Raw genomic sequence first — 17,185 nt, 5'->3', positions numbered from 1 at the left:
AAGGGCATCACAATGTAATAAAAATTTCACAATCTTTGACAACCATACGAATTTGGTTATACCCACTATATCCATCCATAATTGAAAACATGGACAGCTGAATCTACAAGGAGATCAATATTAGGTAGTGGAAACTCATCTTTTGGACATGTCTTGTTTAGATTGTGAAAATCCACACAACACTGAATTTGGCCATTCTTTTTCTTCATGGGTACTATGTTGGAGAGCCATTTAGGATGCCAGATTGGCTTAATGAACCCAGATGCCAGTAGCTTCTTGACTTCCTGAGTTATTTAAGCCACTATATCAGTGTGAAAGACTCTAGCTGGTTGGACCACTAGCTTGACTCCTGGGTCCACATTGAGAGAATGGACTACCAGTCCTGGATCTAGGCCAGACATCTCATCATATGTCCATACGAACACATCCACATATCTCCTGAGTAATGCTACTAACTGTTCTTTTTCTTATGCTATCAACTGACTGCTAATGAAAACAGGTTTCTGGGATCTCAGACCAGCCCCTGAGTTTAGCTCTTCCAATTCCTTCTTGGGCTAGATTTGTTCTTCTTTGACTAGGTCCTCTAGGATTTCTTCTTGAGCCGTCATACAATCTGGTGGTTCGGGACCTTCTTGCACGGTGCATTCAGTCCCTGCATATCTTCATAAACGATATATTAGCCTTCCTCTGGGCTCTTGTACCACTACGCATTCCTAGGATCCTAAGAAGCTGATCTCCTTCTTTTGCCTTTTTCTGTCCAAGAGGTTCCTTAGGTCATGGGTACCCCTTCCTTCTTCTTCTTCCAAGACAGGTGCTCCTAGGGTCCCCAATGTTGGGCTCTTATCATCTGGTTCCAACTCATCGTAAAACATTGTTTCTACAAAATTCACTTCTCCTTGGCTGAAAGGGTTTGGGTTGGCAGGGATTCTTATGGGTCTTCCGTTCAATCTCCTTTTAACACATTGGTGGTACGTGGAGGGAATGAGGCGATGCTTATGGAGCCAAGGGTGCCCTAACAAAACATGGTAAGACTCTTCTGAGTTAATCACGTGAAATCTAGTTAGGGCTACTATTGGGCCCACCCTTAAGGCCAGCTACACATATCCCTTAGTCAATTCTGCTACTCCTCTGAATCATGTTATTTCCATAGGAGCCCCCAGGATCCTCCTGCCAATCAGGCCTACAACTTCTAGGGTACTTAATGCTATGAGGCTAAGTGATGCCCCTGTGTCTACCAGCGCTCTCCCGATTTGGACACCATTTATGGTGGCCATTAAATAAAGGGGTCTGCGATGATCTGGATGTTCAACTTCCACGTCTTCATCTGTGAAGGTTATTGCATTGGTTGTCTCCAAGTAAGCTCGGCTGGCATAGGATTCTGCTGTGAGACATTTCACCCCCGAATCTGCTGCTATGCTTATGAGGGATTCTGTGGCCATCCTTCTTGCTTCTAGCCCAAATCCCAATTGATTGAATAGTGATCTGAACTTAGGAATATTTTGAAGAGTCCTAATTGTGCTTGGATGAAAGGATCATTTAGGTTCTTCTACTTCCACAGAGTTTCCATGGATTACTATAGCCACCACTCCTTTCCCTTCGTGGTTAGGTAAAGGGTTCCTTTGCACCTCAGGCTCCTTTTGGGTGAGCTTCAGGGTCCCCTCCCTAAGTTTTTTGTGAAAAAGCCTCCGAAGGGTCCAACAATCCTTGGTAGAGTGCTTAACATAGTTATGAATCCTACAAAACAAAGAATTCTTCCTTTCTTCCTCAGTAGGTGACTTGGATAAAGTAAATAGCCTAACAATTCCATCTCCAATCCATTTATCCAAAACATGATTCAATTCTTCCGCAGCACATGGGATCATAGGTGGTTCCTCGGCCACTTTTCCTTCGGATCTCTTCCTCTTTTCTCCTACTGACGCTGTCATGGCCTGGGGTACTGGTACTCTCTCTATTCTCATGGTTAACGCGGTCTTCCTAATTCTTTGTAGCCGGTCAACAAACTGGGTTATGCATAGATTTTCGAGATTTAGCCCGTAATCAAAGAGCATGTTGGATATGCAGGTCTCCACGAGCTCCTTTTCTTCATGTCTCCATAGTAATCCAGAGAAACATTCTCAAATCTTTTGATAAACTGGACAAGGTCTTCTCTAGGCCTTTGCCTTACCATCTTTTGATAAACTAGGTGGGACCTTCCTACTTTCCCCTCATTACTATTTGATCCCATTAAAGGAGTCAATTACATGCTCGATCTATTAGCCAACATTTTTCATTCTGGTACTCAGGCTATGTACAAAATCACTCAGGCTAAGTACTTCAATTTCATCTTGGTTTAAATTAAAATACTAGCTATTCCAGAGTCGTTCTATTTTCTCCTCCAAAAAAAAAAAAAAAAAAAAACCCTATACTGAGTCATTTCAACTTTATTGGAGAAAATTTCGGCCAAATTGATCAATAAAATATTAAGGACAAAATTTAACTACAAAATTGGTTGTAACCTAAGGTTATAGTCTTACTTAATAAAATAAATATGATTACATATTTTGAAAATCTAACCATTGAATTTCATGTTTTTTACGCTCTTAATATACATATCAAATCTTGTGTTAATCGGATATTATTTACTATATGATCTATAAACTTATATTTTATGCATAATTTTAAATTATAAAAAATTGCAATTTAAACAATTTAAGAAATTTTGCAAGAATGGAGTAAAAAAAAAAAAAAAAAGATGTAATCCAATGGTGGATTTGTCAAAATTCACCTCTAATTAAAATATATTGAGTAAGGTTGTAGTTTTAGGCTATAACCAATTTTGTAGTTAACTTTGTCCAAATATTAATTTATCAAAAACAAATAGCCCATATCATCACACTGTCACATTTTTTATTTATTAACCATCCCTTATACTAATTTTGTTGCCCAAATCAGATTTGTTTCTTTCTAATTTTGCTAAGTGATTACTCAAGAAAAAGAAAAAAAAAATGCTAAGTGTGCCCCTGCGTGACAAATTGACAATCCACCACGACACCCACGTGTCAATTGAGTGCACAATTTGACTATTCAATTATTTCCTATGGCCATCTATCAAAAATGAAAACAACAGGGTGTGATTGTTATCACGGCTTTTGAATGAAGTTGTGGCATGCCATTATATTAGAACACATTTCCTTCTCCCTTACGTGTGTGTTTTTGTTTCTAAAAAAAAACAAAAAAAGAGTGGGTAATTATCCCACATTGCTTAAAAAAGTGTGTTGTATGTAATATAACTTGCCCCATCTTCCCTTAAAAGTTATCATGGCTTTTAAGTGGAGTTGTGGTGTGTTTTTGTGTTAAAACTCATTTCCCTCTCCCCATGTATGTGTGTTTGTTTCTCAAAAAAAAATATATATATATATATCAATTTATTATTATTAATGAGCTAATTTTTTTTTTTATATATAGAAATTAGCATATTAAGTGAGGTATGGGCCAATAATTTTAAATATTTTTACCAAATTATATGAATTTTAACCAATACACACATTAACACATACTTCAATTTTTTTTTATTTAATCGAAAACTGGTCTCAAAATTGTTTGACCTATTAAAAACAATTACAATTATACAGTTCATATTATACATTTTTTGGAAAAGAAACTCAAATTATATATGGTATTAGTTTATACTTTTTTTAAATCATACATTTCTAAAATATAATATGTAATGATTTCTCATTTTATATATATATATATATATATATATATTGTAAGGACCAAATTTGAAATCCTAGCCTAAGGTATGAATGAACTTAGGCCCAAAAAGCCCAAAACAATGAATTTGTAGAGAATGGTTAGAAAAACTGGGTATTAGTTAAACAAACAACAAGTTAGGTAGGCTTGATGACAAAGGAGTGAAAATATACAGGTTTAAACTGAAGAAAGAACGTCCTCGGCAATGTCTGAGGAGACTGATTCTTATATAATGTTCTTAAGTATGATTACAAGTCTAGTTCTAGATTGCTACAGTGTTTCTTTCTTGATTTCTCCGATCCCCATCTTTCCTTGCATCGTTTCTCTTTTATATTCACTTTTCCTTTCGTCTTTGCCCTCCACATGCATGCCAAGTGGCTGGTGTTGATACTTGTCCTATCAGCACCTCCCATAAGTCTTCTATAGTAGCTATAAGGCTGGCCTCTACTGTTCAGGCATCACCTCCACATTAATGCGGCCAGAGAGTTAGCTGCATAGCAATTCATGCGGTGGTAACAGTTTTCTTCTCAGATATTTTAGGACTCCCCTCTGTACTTTGTTTCTACAATGCTTATCCATGCCAGCAGAACTCCCTAGAACATCCCCTGGGACGGCAACCCACATATTCGGACCTCGGCTTTGGCTAGCTAAGGATGCATTTATCCTTAGCCCACCCTCTTAAACCATTATGACCAAAACTAACTTCTCTATTTACTAACACTATCTCTTCTGACAAAGATTTATCCTCCTCGAATGTCCTCTCATTCTCGGCTTAGGCCACGGGTCCAATATATAAACAGATAATGAACTCCTGGGCCCAACATCCCTTCATATATATATGATCTAGAATTTAATTAGTTTTAGACTATTTGGTTTTTGTACCCAATAATTTACTTGTCACAAAAATTAAAAACTAAGATAGACACGTGACGGAAAATTTGACTCCAATTAAATTCCAATTTAGAATCTAATTTGATTTGGACTCTTTGATTTTTACACTCAATACTTTTCTTGGCACAAAATTAAAAATTAAATGGAACACATGGCACAAAATTGAGAATCCAATTAAAATCTAATTGAATTTTCTAAAAACTTTGGCTATATATATAAATATATATATGAAAGGACCTATTCTTTTATTTATTTATTTATTTTTTATTATTATTTTGGTAATTGAAATAAAGAGAGGGAAAATGGTAGGATTTAACTAGATAGTGGACATGTGTCAAGTTTATATTGATGGAACAAAGAGAGTGGTATAGTTTCTAGTTGTTTGGAAACCTCCATAACCTCTTATTTTCACTGGCACATATTAAATATATATATATATAAATATATTAAAAATACTACAAATTTTACTAAAAAAATCATACAAGCTGACATGACAAAAATACTATTAGTGTCACGTAAACAAATTTATAATATATGTGTCTATGTAAAAGCCTTTTGGAATGATGTGTTTCCCAACAAACACATTAGCTAAAAGCCGCAACAAATCTGCTACAGCTTTTAGCTAATGTGTTAGTTGAGCCTTTGATGGTTGATAAGGGTGTTCTGGGAAAGAAGTAAAATTGTCACATACGAGGAAGCTGACAGTTCCAATGAGCTCGTCAGCTTCACATGCATACACGAGAGTACGAAAGCGACGACGATGTAGGCCGACAACCCCACCTCAATACCCGACAATATCTACACAAAACGACGGAACGAGAGGCCGACAGGAAGAAAGAGGCCGACAAGAATAAAGAAGTCAAAGGGAATAAAAGAGCGTGATGAGTCCAGCGAGGCTTTGCTTGGCCTCCACGAATATCTATGCAAGGAAATATCTTGTGCCTTACGATAAACCCTAGTCAAGGGAATCCCTATAAGGAAAGGATCCCGCAAAATATATGCATTAATGAGGATCTTTCCTACAAGGAAAAAACCCTCTCTGCCAAGAAACAAATGTCAGCTCTACACTACTATAAAAACCCCAAAACCCTCCCAAACCAAGGTATGCATAATTAACCCCAACTCTGGCATTCTAGAATTTTGAAAATTCTCTAATTTAACCTCTGGAAGTTATTTGGCCGGTACCACATTGGTACTCTCTGCAAGGTCTTCTTTGTTTTTATTTCGCGAATTCTATCTAGAGCACGTGAGGACCGTGTGGCTCACTGACAATTTTTGGCATCATCAATGGTAACGAGTTGTGCTATATATTCTGCATGCTTAAGTCGCAGATTGTGTCATTCACCCTTTAAGAGCAGAGCACATACTTTGAATAGAATCATGTTTGCATTGGCTTGTTGTAGCGGATATAGAGATTGTTGAACCCTTTGTTGGGTCTCTCCCCATTCTATCACTCAAACATTCTCTGTTTCGTGGCATAAGTGCATAACCAAGGTTGATCTCCCTAAGCTTCATTAGTCCGCTTCATTGTATTTGGGAACCTTTGCTTTGATATGGGGCTTGCCTTGGCATGCTTTGCCATGAATAGCTTTTCAAATACCTTGTAGACCCTTAGAGCATTAGCATTGGAAAATTCCAATTCTACTCTATTTTACCATTCCAAAAAGTTACTTTATCATTATACCATACTGTTTTACAATATCTCCACATCCCAAAACTCTATTTTTATTAAAATATTATTTTTTAATCCTGTCACTTTTTTTCAGCTTACCTATGATTCCAACGGTCACATTTTGCTGGGGTTTTCAACAGTCATGCATTTTTCCAACAGTGATTTTGAGAAAAAAAGTGAACCTTACCTAGCAAACTTTGCAGATATATTTCTAGTAATACACTAATACCTAGCAAACAAAATATATTTCGGTATTCATTAGATGAAAACAAATCCTCCATTCAACTGAGTTGAACTCACAATTTACTCTGTTTCAGCAGGGAGTATAACATTTCTTTGAAGAAACCAGTTATGTCAAATCAAAATATGTCAAGCTTATTGAGATTCACAATTCTAAAATTAAAAAAATTAATGTCATCAACTTAGTTATCACTTGGTATATGTCACATAATTCCAAGTTTTTAGTTCAAACAAAGAGCTAGCTAGCTAGCACAAGAACAAAAACCAATTACACTAAGGCCAAGGTAAGGTTCTCACTGGACAACTCTTTCAAAATAACCACATTTTCAAACGCTGAAAAATAAGTTATATATCAAACGGGCACATATATATAAAGTTATAGTACGCATACTAAATGGTATTTAGAATCAAATATGTCAATAAACATTCAAACATCACAACTGAATAATGACAATAAAAAACCCCTCTTCTCTTTCACTTGAAAATTGTGCTAAAAAACAGACTGCCAACAATCAAAGTTGAGGGTGAAGGTTCTGGGATAATAGTGCAACATAAGACAAAATATTTCTACCAAACTAACGAGATTAGAAAAGCAATAACGTTGAAGTATGCCATGTTTAAGAGTCGGCGATAGTTACTTCCACCTCCACACCAAGCTCAATCGTAATGGAGGTAATCTGCTTAACAACATCTGGGGAGCTAAACAGGTCAATAACACGCTTGTAGATACGAAGTTCAAATCTATCCCAAGTGTTGGTACCTACAAACCAGAAACGAAAAGAATTAATAATATTCATACAAGGAAATGAACAACACAAAAACATCTTTCATAATAGATACATTTCTAATAACACCTAGCAAACAAGATTCCATCTGCTATTTAGATTTATTATGCATGTGCACAACATATCAAGCCTACAGCCATTAAATTGTTCATTTAATTCATTTAGGCAACAATGAAACAAGGTATAGCATGATCAAAATGCAACAACTCCAAACAAGGTATAAAAGATTCGTACTTATATCAAATTACAATAAAACACCACATGCATAACTCACACACTTATTAAGTTCCTACAACTCCCCTTGTAATTGCCATAAATGCTCAATGAGGTCTGTTTGGAGTTGAAAATGATTTTTATGGTCTCGAATACTTTGATGGGTTTCAATGAACTCCGTAAATGTATTTGTGTGCTCCTGTGACAGTTGAATAGTAGGATTGTCATCAATTTGCTCATAATCTAATTCCACCGCTTTATTTACATCTCGCTCATCCTCAACGATCATGTTATGAAGAATTACACACGCTTTCATGATGTCTTGAAGCGCTTTACTATGGAAAAATCTTGCAAGTCCACGCACAATTACGAATCTTGCTTGAAGCACTCCAAATGCACGCTCTACATCCTTCCTATAAGCCTCTTGGGCTTTTGCAAAGAATTGATTTTTTTGTCCTCGTGGAGATGGAATTGTTTTAACAAATGTTGACCACTTCGGATATATGCCATCAGCAAGGTAGTATTCCATTGTATACTCATGACCATTAATTGAGTAATTAACTGCAGGAGCACATCCTTGTTCGAGCTTAGAAAATATAGGAGACCGTTCTAATACATTGATGTCATTATTTGACCCAGATAACCCAAAAAATGCATGCCATATCCAAAGATCATATGATGCCACTGCTTCTAAAACAATGGTTGGCTCACGAATGTGACCAGAGTACTGACATTTCCATGCAACCGGACAATTTTTCCATTTCCAATGCATGCAATCAATGCTCCCTAACATCCCTGGAAATCCACGTCTTTCCCCAATGGCTAAAAGTCTAGCAATGTCTTCGTTGTTTGGGGACCTCAAGTATTCCTTGAAGAAAATATCAACCACCGCTTTAACAAATTTTTTCAAACTTTTCATTGCAGTGGATTCTCCAATCCGCACATACTCATCCATAAAATCAGCTGTAACTCCATATGCAAGCATCCTAAGTGCAGCTGTTATCTTTTGAAGAGAAGATAAACCCCATTTTTGGGCATTATCTCTTTTTTGGATAAAATAAGATTCATAAGTTTCTACCTTAGATTGAATACGATGAAAAAGAGACCGACTCATCCGAAATCTCCTCCGAAATAAATTAGGAGGATATACTAGTGTGTCGGCAAAGTAGTCAAGATAAAGTCTTTTATGGCCTGCCAAACGATCACGTTCGATATACTGATGACGTTTACGTCATAATGTTAAACCCTTAAGAACTCGCCTCATTATCTCATCCTCGTCTAAGTCGTCAAAAGCAACTGTTTAAAAAGAGAGCGACCCATAGAGACAACCTTGAAGACAACAGTGTTAGAAAATTATCACTATTATTGAATAGGAAAATAATTAATAAGGGTTTAGAGAACATAAACAGCAGTAAACAGCCACATAAACAGCTACCAGAAAAATTAAACACACTTAAATAGCTTAAAACATACTTAAAACAGCCCTATAACAGATTTTGACAAATTCTGCCACTAAAACAAACATAAAACAGCCACATAAACATCAGTGACCAGCCACATAGACAGCTACCAGTGTTCAGATAAGCCTAGTAACACTCATAAGGTATGGCACTGCTTCAATCAAATGACTGATTAGAACAAAGAGTTTGTTTGTATGTGTGCTTCTTGCTCCGTTAGAAGTGACTCTTGATTCCTCATTTTGAATCACAAATATTAACTACAGAGCGCATAATAAGCCTTTATTGCAGGTTTAGTTGCAAATGTGAAGAAATGTTATCTGTGGTGGAACAGTTCATACCTCCATCACTACAGGAAAAGCTTTAAAAAAAAAAGGCTTATGGCCGTAAAAGTCTTATGAATCACTCTCTCTCTCTCTCTCTCTAGAGTCTAAAGTTAAACCTCCATTACTACAGGAAAGTAAAAGAAAAAAAGAAGGTAAATCCTATGAAATCACTCTCTCTCTCTCTCTCTCATAATAATCACATACATACTTATCAACCCCACATAAAAGAAGCACACGGAACCATCATGACTTGTAGATTCAACAGAAATCTACCAAACAATATATAATTATACATTTAATATAGGAACCAAAAAGTAAAAACTAGGTAGCACTAATTTTTGTCTAAAAGGTAAAAATATGAGAGTGGTCGCAAACCAACAACATAAATAAAGATTAAGATTTAGAAGAAAAGATTATGAATTTCAAGGTAAGATTTTAAAGTATAAATATAAACAAAATATATATATACACACATATATCCTTTTAGAAAGATAAGACACTGAAAAAAAACTTCCAACTTCTACAAATAATTAAAGCCCTGTTGATGAAATTGGAAATGAGTGTAGAATTGGCAAAGCTACAAGGAAGGTCTCAACTTTCAGACATGTTGAAGCATATAGTGAAGATTCTTTCTGGAAAATTAAATTGCATTACATGATCCTTGGCTGTGTAAATTCTAAATTAACAGAGTAAAGCTAAAAATGACTAACATTCAAAAGAAAATCAGGTAGATTATAATCCGAAAGATAACATTTATGAACTAAATGTTTGATAGAATGTCAACTGTTTTACTCTCGCTTTCAAATGTTTGCACCATTCAAAGTAAAAGTGATCAAACAATGAACAAATGAGTTACTTAAAAATCCAATTTTATTCTCATTTTACGTGATCCTCTAATTGAGAAACTTAATCTTTTCTTCTTCTTTTTTTTTTTGTTAGGGAGAAACTTAATCTTGGTTGTAATGTTTTTGCAGGACATAGAGAACTACACAATTCATCATTAAAAGATAAGCCAAGGGTGAACTACTTGCATGGACATATTGGGGCTTTGCTTAATGCACTGAGGTATGCCCATTTTCTATTGGACTGAAAACTGCCACACAAACAGCCACACAAATAGCCACATAGAAGTATAAAACTGAAAACAAACTTAAAGTTGGAACAACCAATTGGAAGAAGATATGATATCAAACATAGAAAATACATAAATTTTTCATACGTAAGTTGGAACAATACATCACCTACATGTTCCAAACCTACACTTAAAATAAGCCACTACCAAAAATAAGGTCGAAACAAAATGGCATCTACATATGCCGAACCCCAACCCTAAAATATTTTACTACCAAAATAAGGTTATGACAAGACATCTACATGTTGCTTGTGTCAAACCCAACTTGTCTTGCAAGGATTTGATCCTTGAGATTTTCAAAATAAAGTCTTTCTTTGTCATTCATGCCACTTGTATCCATGGTCATTATTCTTCCCTCCTCCCTCATAGTTTCAAGACGAAGCCTTTCCGCATCCACTCGAATCTTATCCGCTTTGATGCGAAGAGCTTCTTTGTCTTGTTCATGTGATGCCTGAATATATTGCAATTTTTTCGCCAAATAATCATCAAAACCCTTATCACCATCTGTCCTCTTTCGCTTAGCCTTTTCGACTTTTCTACCAATTGGTCTCTCTAGTACCACTGTGTCATCATCATTACTATCAACTTGATCGATTGAACTTGGAGCTTGAGGGAGCCTTTTTGATCTTTCCTTAGGCATACTCCACTTTGGTTGGTTCTTCAACACAACCCAACAATGTTCATAAGCAAAAGCTATGTTTTTGCCGATTGATGGATTTGGTGTAGCTTTATATAGATCCTTTGCATATTTCAACTGTTAAATTTCCGATTGTCCCAAAAGCTTAAGCTGTTAGGAAATGACGAATTTAATCACTTAACCATAAGTCTAACACTCCCGCTCACTTGTGAGCCTAAACTTCCCCTTAATAAGTGGGGGCCCAACAAGTGGGAATTTAACATTTTAAATAGGAGGTAGAGTAAAGCCAAGGATCGAACTCAGGATCTCCTGCTCTGATACCATGTTAAATTACCGATTGTCTCATAAGCTTAAACTGTTAGGAAATGGTGAATTTAATCACTTAACCATAAGTCTAACATCAACTAAAGTTTTTTAAAAAAAATAAAATAGTTAGAGTCTTGAAACTATAAAGGAAATTAATATTGTGACACCATTGCAATATAATTTATACCTTGTCCTCGTCAGTCCCACCGTTTCTATTTTGGGCTTCAACTTTAGCCATGAACCCAGCAAACCTACTGGTCTCCCTATTAATATTTCCCCCATCGACTTGATAAAGAGGTAGTAGAACGTGTGGTTCCGTAAGTATTGTTCGCGCAAAAGTATTCCCAAATTTTCGTCCAAAATTTTTCACCCTTTTGATCAGTACCATGCACAGCATCCATGCTAAGGTTAAGCCATGCAAAGATGAAGAGGAGGTCCTCATCTACACTGAAGTTTCCACCACGTTTAGAGGTGACAATTTCAACTTCCGGTAAAGACTGGATGGGCATTGAAGGATTTTAAGACCCACTTAAAAATGGTTCCACAAAATCGGAATCCACTTGTAAGAAATTACCATATTGTTCATAGTCTTCTTGCCTAACCATCCCTTTTAAATAGGGAACTTAAAACAGTTAGTGTATGAAGTCAATTATTGTATGAAGTCAATTCTTATTTGTATCTTTACAATCAGTATAAGCTAATAATAATATTTTGGTGGCAACTTCTCACATATAGCAACATCCTACAATATATGTTGACAACTCCTAATTAAAACAATATATGTTGACAACTCCTAATCAAAACAATATATGTTGACAGCTCTTAATCAACATATTTCGACTATACTACTACAGTAATTTTTTGTTACAGAAATACTAACCCTGTACACAGCCAAATATTAATAGAATACACCAACACCGATTATCTAATAAAATTGGGATTTTGGTAGAAAGGAGGAGTTGTTGAATGATTTGTGAGGAAAAAAAAAAAAGCTTATCAAAGAACGGTTTTACAGAGGGGTACAGAAACAAAGAGAAAAGAGAGAAGGGAGAGAAATAGATAGAGAGAGATACTTACTGGTAATTGAAGATGAACCTGAGCAAACTTTTTGAAGATGCTAATCCCGTGCCAGAGAGCGAAAACCCCTCATGATGAAGCTGAATCTCACCTCTGCAAACATCAACAACAATTCTTTGATCAAAACCCAAACACAAACACAAGTTGAATCCCTCTTTTTCTTGCAGAGAGAGAAAAGAAACACAAACACAAAAATTCAAATACATTGATCAAAACCCACCTTACAGTCAGCACCAACACCGACAGATCAAAACCCACCTTACAGTCAAAACATTCTAATACATTGATCAAAACTCTAATACGGGTGAATCGGTGAATGGGTGAGGTGAGGGTGAATCAGTGAATGGGTGAGGTGAGGGTGGTGAATCGGTGAATGGGTGAGGGTGAAGCTTCAGCGATGGAGATGGCTGAGGGTGAATGGGTGAGGTGAGGGTGAATCGGTGAATGGGTAAGGTAAGGGTGAAGCTTCAGTGATGGAGATGGCTGAGGGTGAATGGGTGAGGGTGATTCAGTTGAGATGGCGATGGCGATGAAGAAATTTCAGAGATGAGAGAGCAGATGGCGATGACAGAGAACTACACAATTGAGAAATTTCGGAGATGACAGAAAACTACAAAATTTTGGAGATGGCGATGCCAGTATTTTGGAGATGGCAATGAAGAAATTTTGGTGATGAAGAAATTTCGGAGATGAGAGAGCAGATGGAGAAACAGAGAAGGAATAGAGAGAGAAGAGCCCGCGCAGAATGTGTAATGTGTTGATGAGAGAGAAGTTTCGGGGGGGAAAACTTTAGTAAATTTTTTTTTTTTTTTTTTTACAATACTGTTTACAGTGCAATTCTATGTTTAGAATTGTACTGTAGAATTGCAAAAATATTTGCAATACTGCTGTTTACAATTCCCTGATGCAAGAGTTTTTAGGGGTTGAAATGCCAAATTTGCCTTAGATTTGGCATTAGCATTCTCCAATGCTAATGCTCTACTAAGGACTTGGACCTCACCTTGCTTGTGGGGCCCATATTACTTGGGCTTTCCTTTTGGGCTGGGCTTTTGACAACTCGTGTATAAAAAATAAAAATAAAAAAGAGACCGGAACACCGGCAAAAATGGCCCATTAGCATTAATTTTTGAAATATTTAGCAACAGAGCACTGTTTCGGAAATAATTAGGGAAATACCACTTTTTCCGAAAACGCCGCTATAGGGCCCGAAAACGTCACTATAGGGCTTAAAAAACGCCACTATAGGGCCCCTTGAAACTGTTATGGGAGTTACAAAAAAATTTTGCAGGAAAACGCCGCTATAGGGCCCAAAAACGTCACTATAGGGCTTAAAAACGCCACTATAGGGCTCATTGAAACTGTTATGGGACTTACAAAAAAATTTTGAAGGAAAACGCCGCTATAGGGCCCAAAAACGTCACTATAGGGCTTAAAAACGCCACTATAGGGCCCCTTGAACCTGTTATGGGACTTATAAAAAAATTTTTCAAGAAAACGCCGCTACAGGCCCGAAAAAGTGGTAGATTGCTATATAGTTCGGAAACAGTGTTTCTGAGCAAATTATTTCCAAAATTGATGGTAATGGGCCATTTTTGCCCCGGAACACCTGTATAAGTTCTAGCCATTTCTTTATTGAAAAAACTACCCAACCCAAACCCATATTTGAATCCCAATTTCACATTTGATTTGCCCCATTTTGAACCTAGGCATTGTCTCCGCAAATCCAGATTAGCATGCAGTGAGGTTGTTGTACTACTCAGTTCTTGTTCTCGTTTGTAACGTAACTGAAGTTGTGGATATATTTGGCTCTGACTTAAGGAACCAAACTGAAAATTTGTTTACTCCGAGGTCCACTTGTCCAATGATACTGTACAGACTTATTCCACAAAAGTTTTGATGAATCAGAGCGGCCGAGACTCTAAGAACAAGACTTCCTTCAGCTATAAGCACAGCTTCTGAAGGACCAGAGCTGGTAGAGCTCAAATTTGTGGACCAAGTTGGAACTTGAGACTCGTTAAACCCCATATTCAATTGAGCAATGAGGTTGTACACTTTTTACTTCTTAGTTCTTGCAAAAGATCTAACAGTGCGTCAGATTTGCAGTGCTTTAGAAAATTTTGACCAAATTAGATTTCATGTGGTTTAGAGTTTGTGCTACATTAATTGTAACTGACGGGTCCCTCTTCACTTCGAGGGACCAATTTCATTGTCTCTGGAGATACTGACAGGACTCCAGAGCAGTCTAGTCTAGTAGAATCCATGATTCCAGACCTTAAAATGGGTTAAATGTGAAAGATCATATTAACTTATGCTCTTAAAAGAATTGTCAATAAATTATTTTAAAAAAAAATTTATACAACTTTTATGAAAAAAAAAATCATCAAAAAATCAATTGCTATTTTCATTTCATAAAAAGTTTTTTAAAATATATTTTAAACCAATGCATTTAGTACATTTGTTAACTTTTCTTAATGTAAAATTGGGGTTCAAATATGGGTTTGGGTTGTATAAAATGGGTTGAGTAGTTTTGTTAAAATAAAAAAAAATAATAATAATTACTATCACATCATTGTTCGGTTAATCACATACACAATGGAATAAATGGGTTGGGTAATTTTAATAAATAAAAAATTATTATCACATCAGTGTTCCGTTAGCCACGTACAGAATGGATAAAATGGGTTGGGTAGTTTTTTTAAATAAAATAAAGGTCACATTAATAGGTGCGTCCTTAGAGCAATTGTTAATAAACCATAGGAATAATTACAGTAAACCCACCTGAGGTTTGGCCCGTTTGCGTTTTGCCTACCCGTGATTCAAAACTTATCACTTTGCTCACCTATACATCAATCCGTTCCCCCCCCCCCCCCGGGTTACCCACCTCACCCTTAGACGTTAGAAAAACACCCTTTTATGTCAAATTAGAACATAACACAGATCAAACGACACGAACTCACTCTCTTTTCCTCACGAGCCCTAGAAACGCGAAAATCCCTGTAACTGAGCTAGGGTTTTGATTTTTCTGATCGTACTTTCGTGTGAGGGTGAGGTTCTAACTTTGGGTTGTCTTGAGGCATTGAATATTCGAAGATAGATCATCACCAAGTATGACATTTCTGCTTTATGGTTCTGAGCTGGGGTTTCAAGTTTTGATGGTAGCTTTGATTCACAGGAAGTTGATAATCGATGTCTTCGTCGAGTGGAAATTACTCAGGTTCAAGTGGACATATGTGTACATATGAGACTTGTGTGTTGAGAACAAGTCTGACAGTGGATAATTTTGGTAGAAGGTTTCTGGGTTGTAGCCGATATAAGGTAAGTATACTTTTTACTTAATCTAGTTGATTCACGTGAGATTTGAATGTGATGTGTTCAATTCAATTTATAAACAAGTTGGTCCCAAGTGCCCTTTCTTTAAATGGATTAATAATCACACTTGTATGCGTGGGAATGAAACTGCCCATTTGGTGCAACAAAAGCTGGATTTACTGCGAAGTAAGCTGCAACTTGCACATGAAAGGGAAAGAGAAGATATCCAGGTAGCAACAGAAGCTACCCAAATGGTAGAAATTACTCAAGACAGGGCAGCAAAAGCCATTGAGAGGGAGAAAAAGATTCGAGCTTCCTCTGTTCAAGCTAAGGAGATAGTAGTGGGAGTTTTAGAGCAAGAGAGAAAGTGCAGAATTGCACTAATTCTGTCATGATTTTTTTTTTTTTTTTTGGTTATGTTGTTTTCATGTTTTGCTCAAGTGAGAATGTTGGAATGATGAGATTGAGTCTGCCTGATGGGTTGTAATATAAGCTGGTCCTCAATTGTATTGTAATAGAACTATGAAAGAATTTTTTGAGAATGAGAACTATGTAAGGTGGTAGATGCTATTGGTTTGAAGCCACTTAATAATATAAGCCTTTTTAAGATAAAGTGTTATTTATGTTAAATGCTATTGGTATTTTTGTTTAAAGTGAATTGGCTACTTGTGAGCTGTTGGTGTTGGTGTTTTGTTGGATGTTGTGAGCTGTGTTGGTTTGTGCATAAAGTGCATTGTGTGAAGACAATTGTGTTGAAAGTGAATTTAAAGTGCATGACAATCTGTCAACTTGCAAGAAAAGACAACAAATGCACACATACACCTGCTATTCAACACATACACCCTGCACACATGAACAAACTCATATAAAAATAACTCATGACAAACTGCAATAATTAGAATAATAATTCTGAACACCTGTCATTAAGTTAGGAAATTGTATACATATTTTAAGGTGGCATTGTATAGTCTTTCATCAACCACCAGTAAATATAAGACATTTGGTACAACAACCAAAACAGTTGCAGCTGCCCAATGTTTACAAAACTTACAAAAATACAAAAAATGTTTGAACAACTATATAAAAAAGTGTCTTGCCATTGTCTGCCCTGCCATTGTCTACAAACTACATAAAACCCTTACACTACATAACCCTAATACATTATACATAGCAACAAAAGTGTCTTGACTTAGTCTTCATTTACTGCCCCTGCCCCTGCCTTTCCCACCACAACTGGCATTTCCACCTCTTGTTCTACATTTCTGAGCCCTAGCTGCATCACCCCTTCCTCTCAAAGCAGCTCCTTTGGTAGCAGGTGGTATTGTAGGCTACAAAGTACAAGAATTCACATGTTAGCTACCAGTATCACAGTTTTATGAATAAAATATCAAACTTAACACTAAAGTAC

General features: G+C 36.4%; 1 protein-coding gene across 1 annotated transcript; it reads right to left on the bottom strand.

Annotated features, from left to right (window-relative positions):
• Window positions 1-65: 65 nt before the first annotated feature.
• On the bottom strand, window positions 66-9,337 carry LOC115994609. The gene is made up of 5 exons (XM_031118810.1): window positions 9,332-9,337; window positions 8,328-8,749; window positions 7,690-8,114; window positions 7,174-7,295; window positions 66-284 (listed from the first exon to the last, which is right to left on the bottom strand). Exons 1-5 carry the CDS (start codon window positions 9,335-9,337, stop codon window positions 66-68), a joined length of 1,194 nt encoding a protein of 397 aa, XP_030974670.1.
• Between the last annotated feature and the right edge of the window lie 7,848 nt (window positions 9,338-17,185).

The sequence above is a fragment of the Quercus lobata genome, chromosome 1 (genome assembly GCF_001633185.2).
Source record: "Quercus lobata isolate SW786 chromosome 1, ValleyOak3.0 Primary Assembly, whole genome shotgun sequence".
NCBI lineage: Eukaryota > Viridiplantae > Streptophyta > Magnoliopsida > Fagales > Fagaceae > Quercus > Quercus lobata.
This window is presented reverse-complemented; position numbering and strand designations above follow the sequence as displayed.

Coding starts and splice junctions, on each gene's coding strand:
- LOC115994609 (XM_031118810.1), bottom strand. Junction 8,115..8,327: donor GAAAGACGTGGATTTCCAGG/GATGTTAGGGAG, acceptor TTCTAAGCTCGA/ACAAGGATGTGCTCCTGCAG. Junction 285..7,173: donor AGCTTGGTGTGGAGGTGGAA/GTAACTATCGCC, acceptor TAAATAACTCAG/GAAGTCAAGAAGCTACTGGC.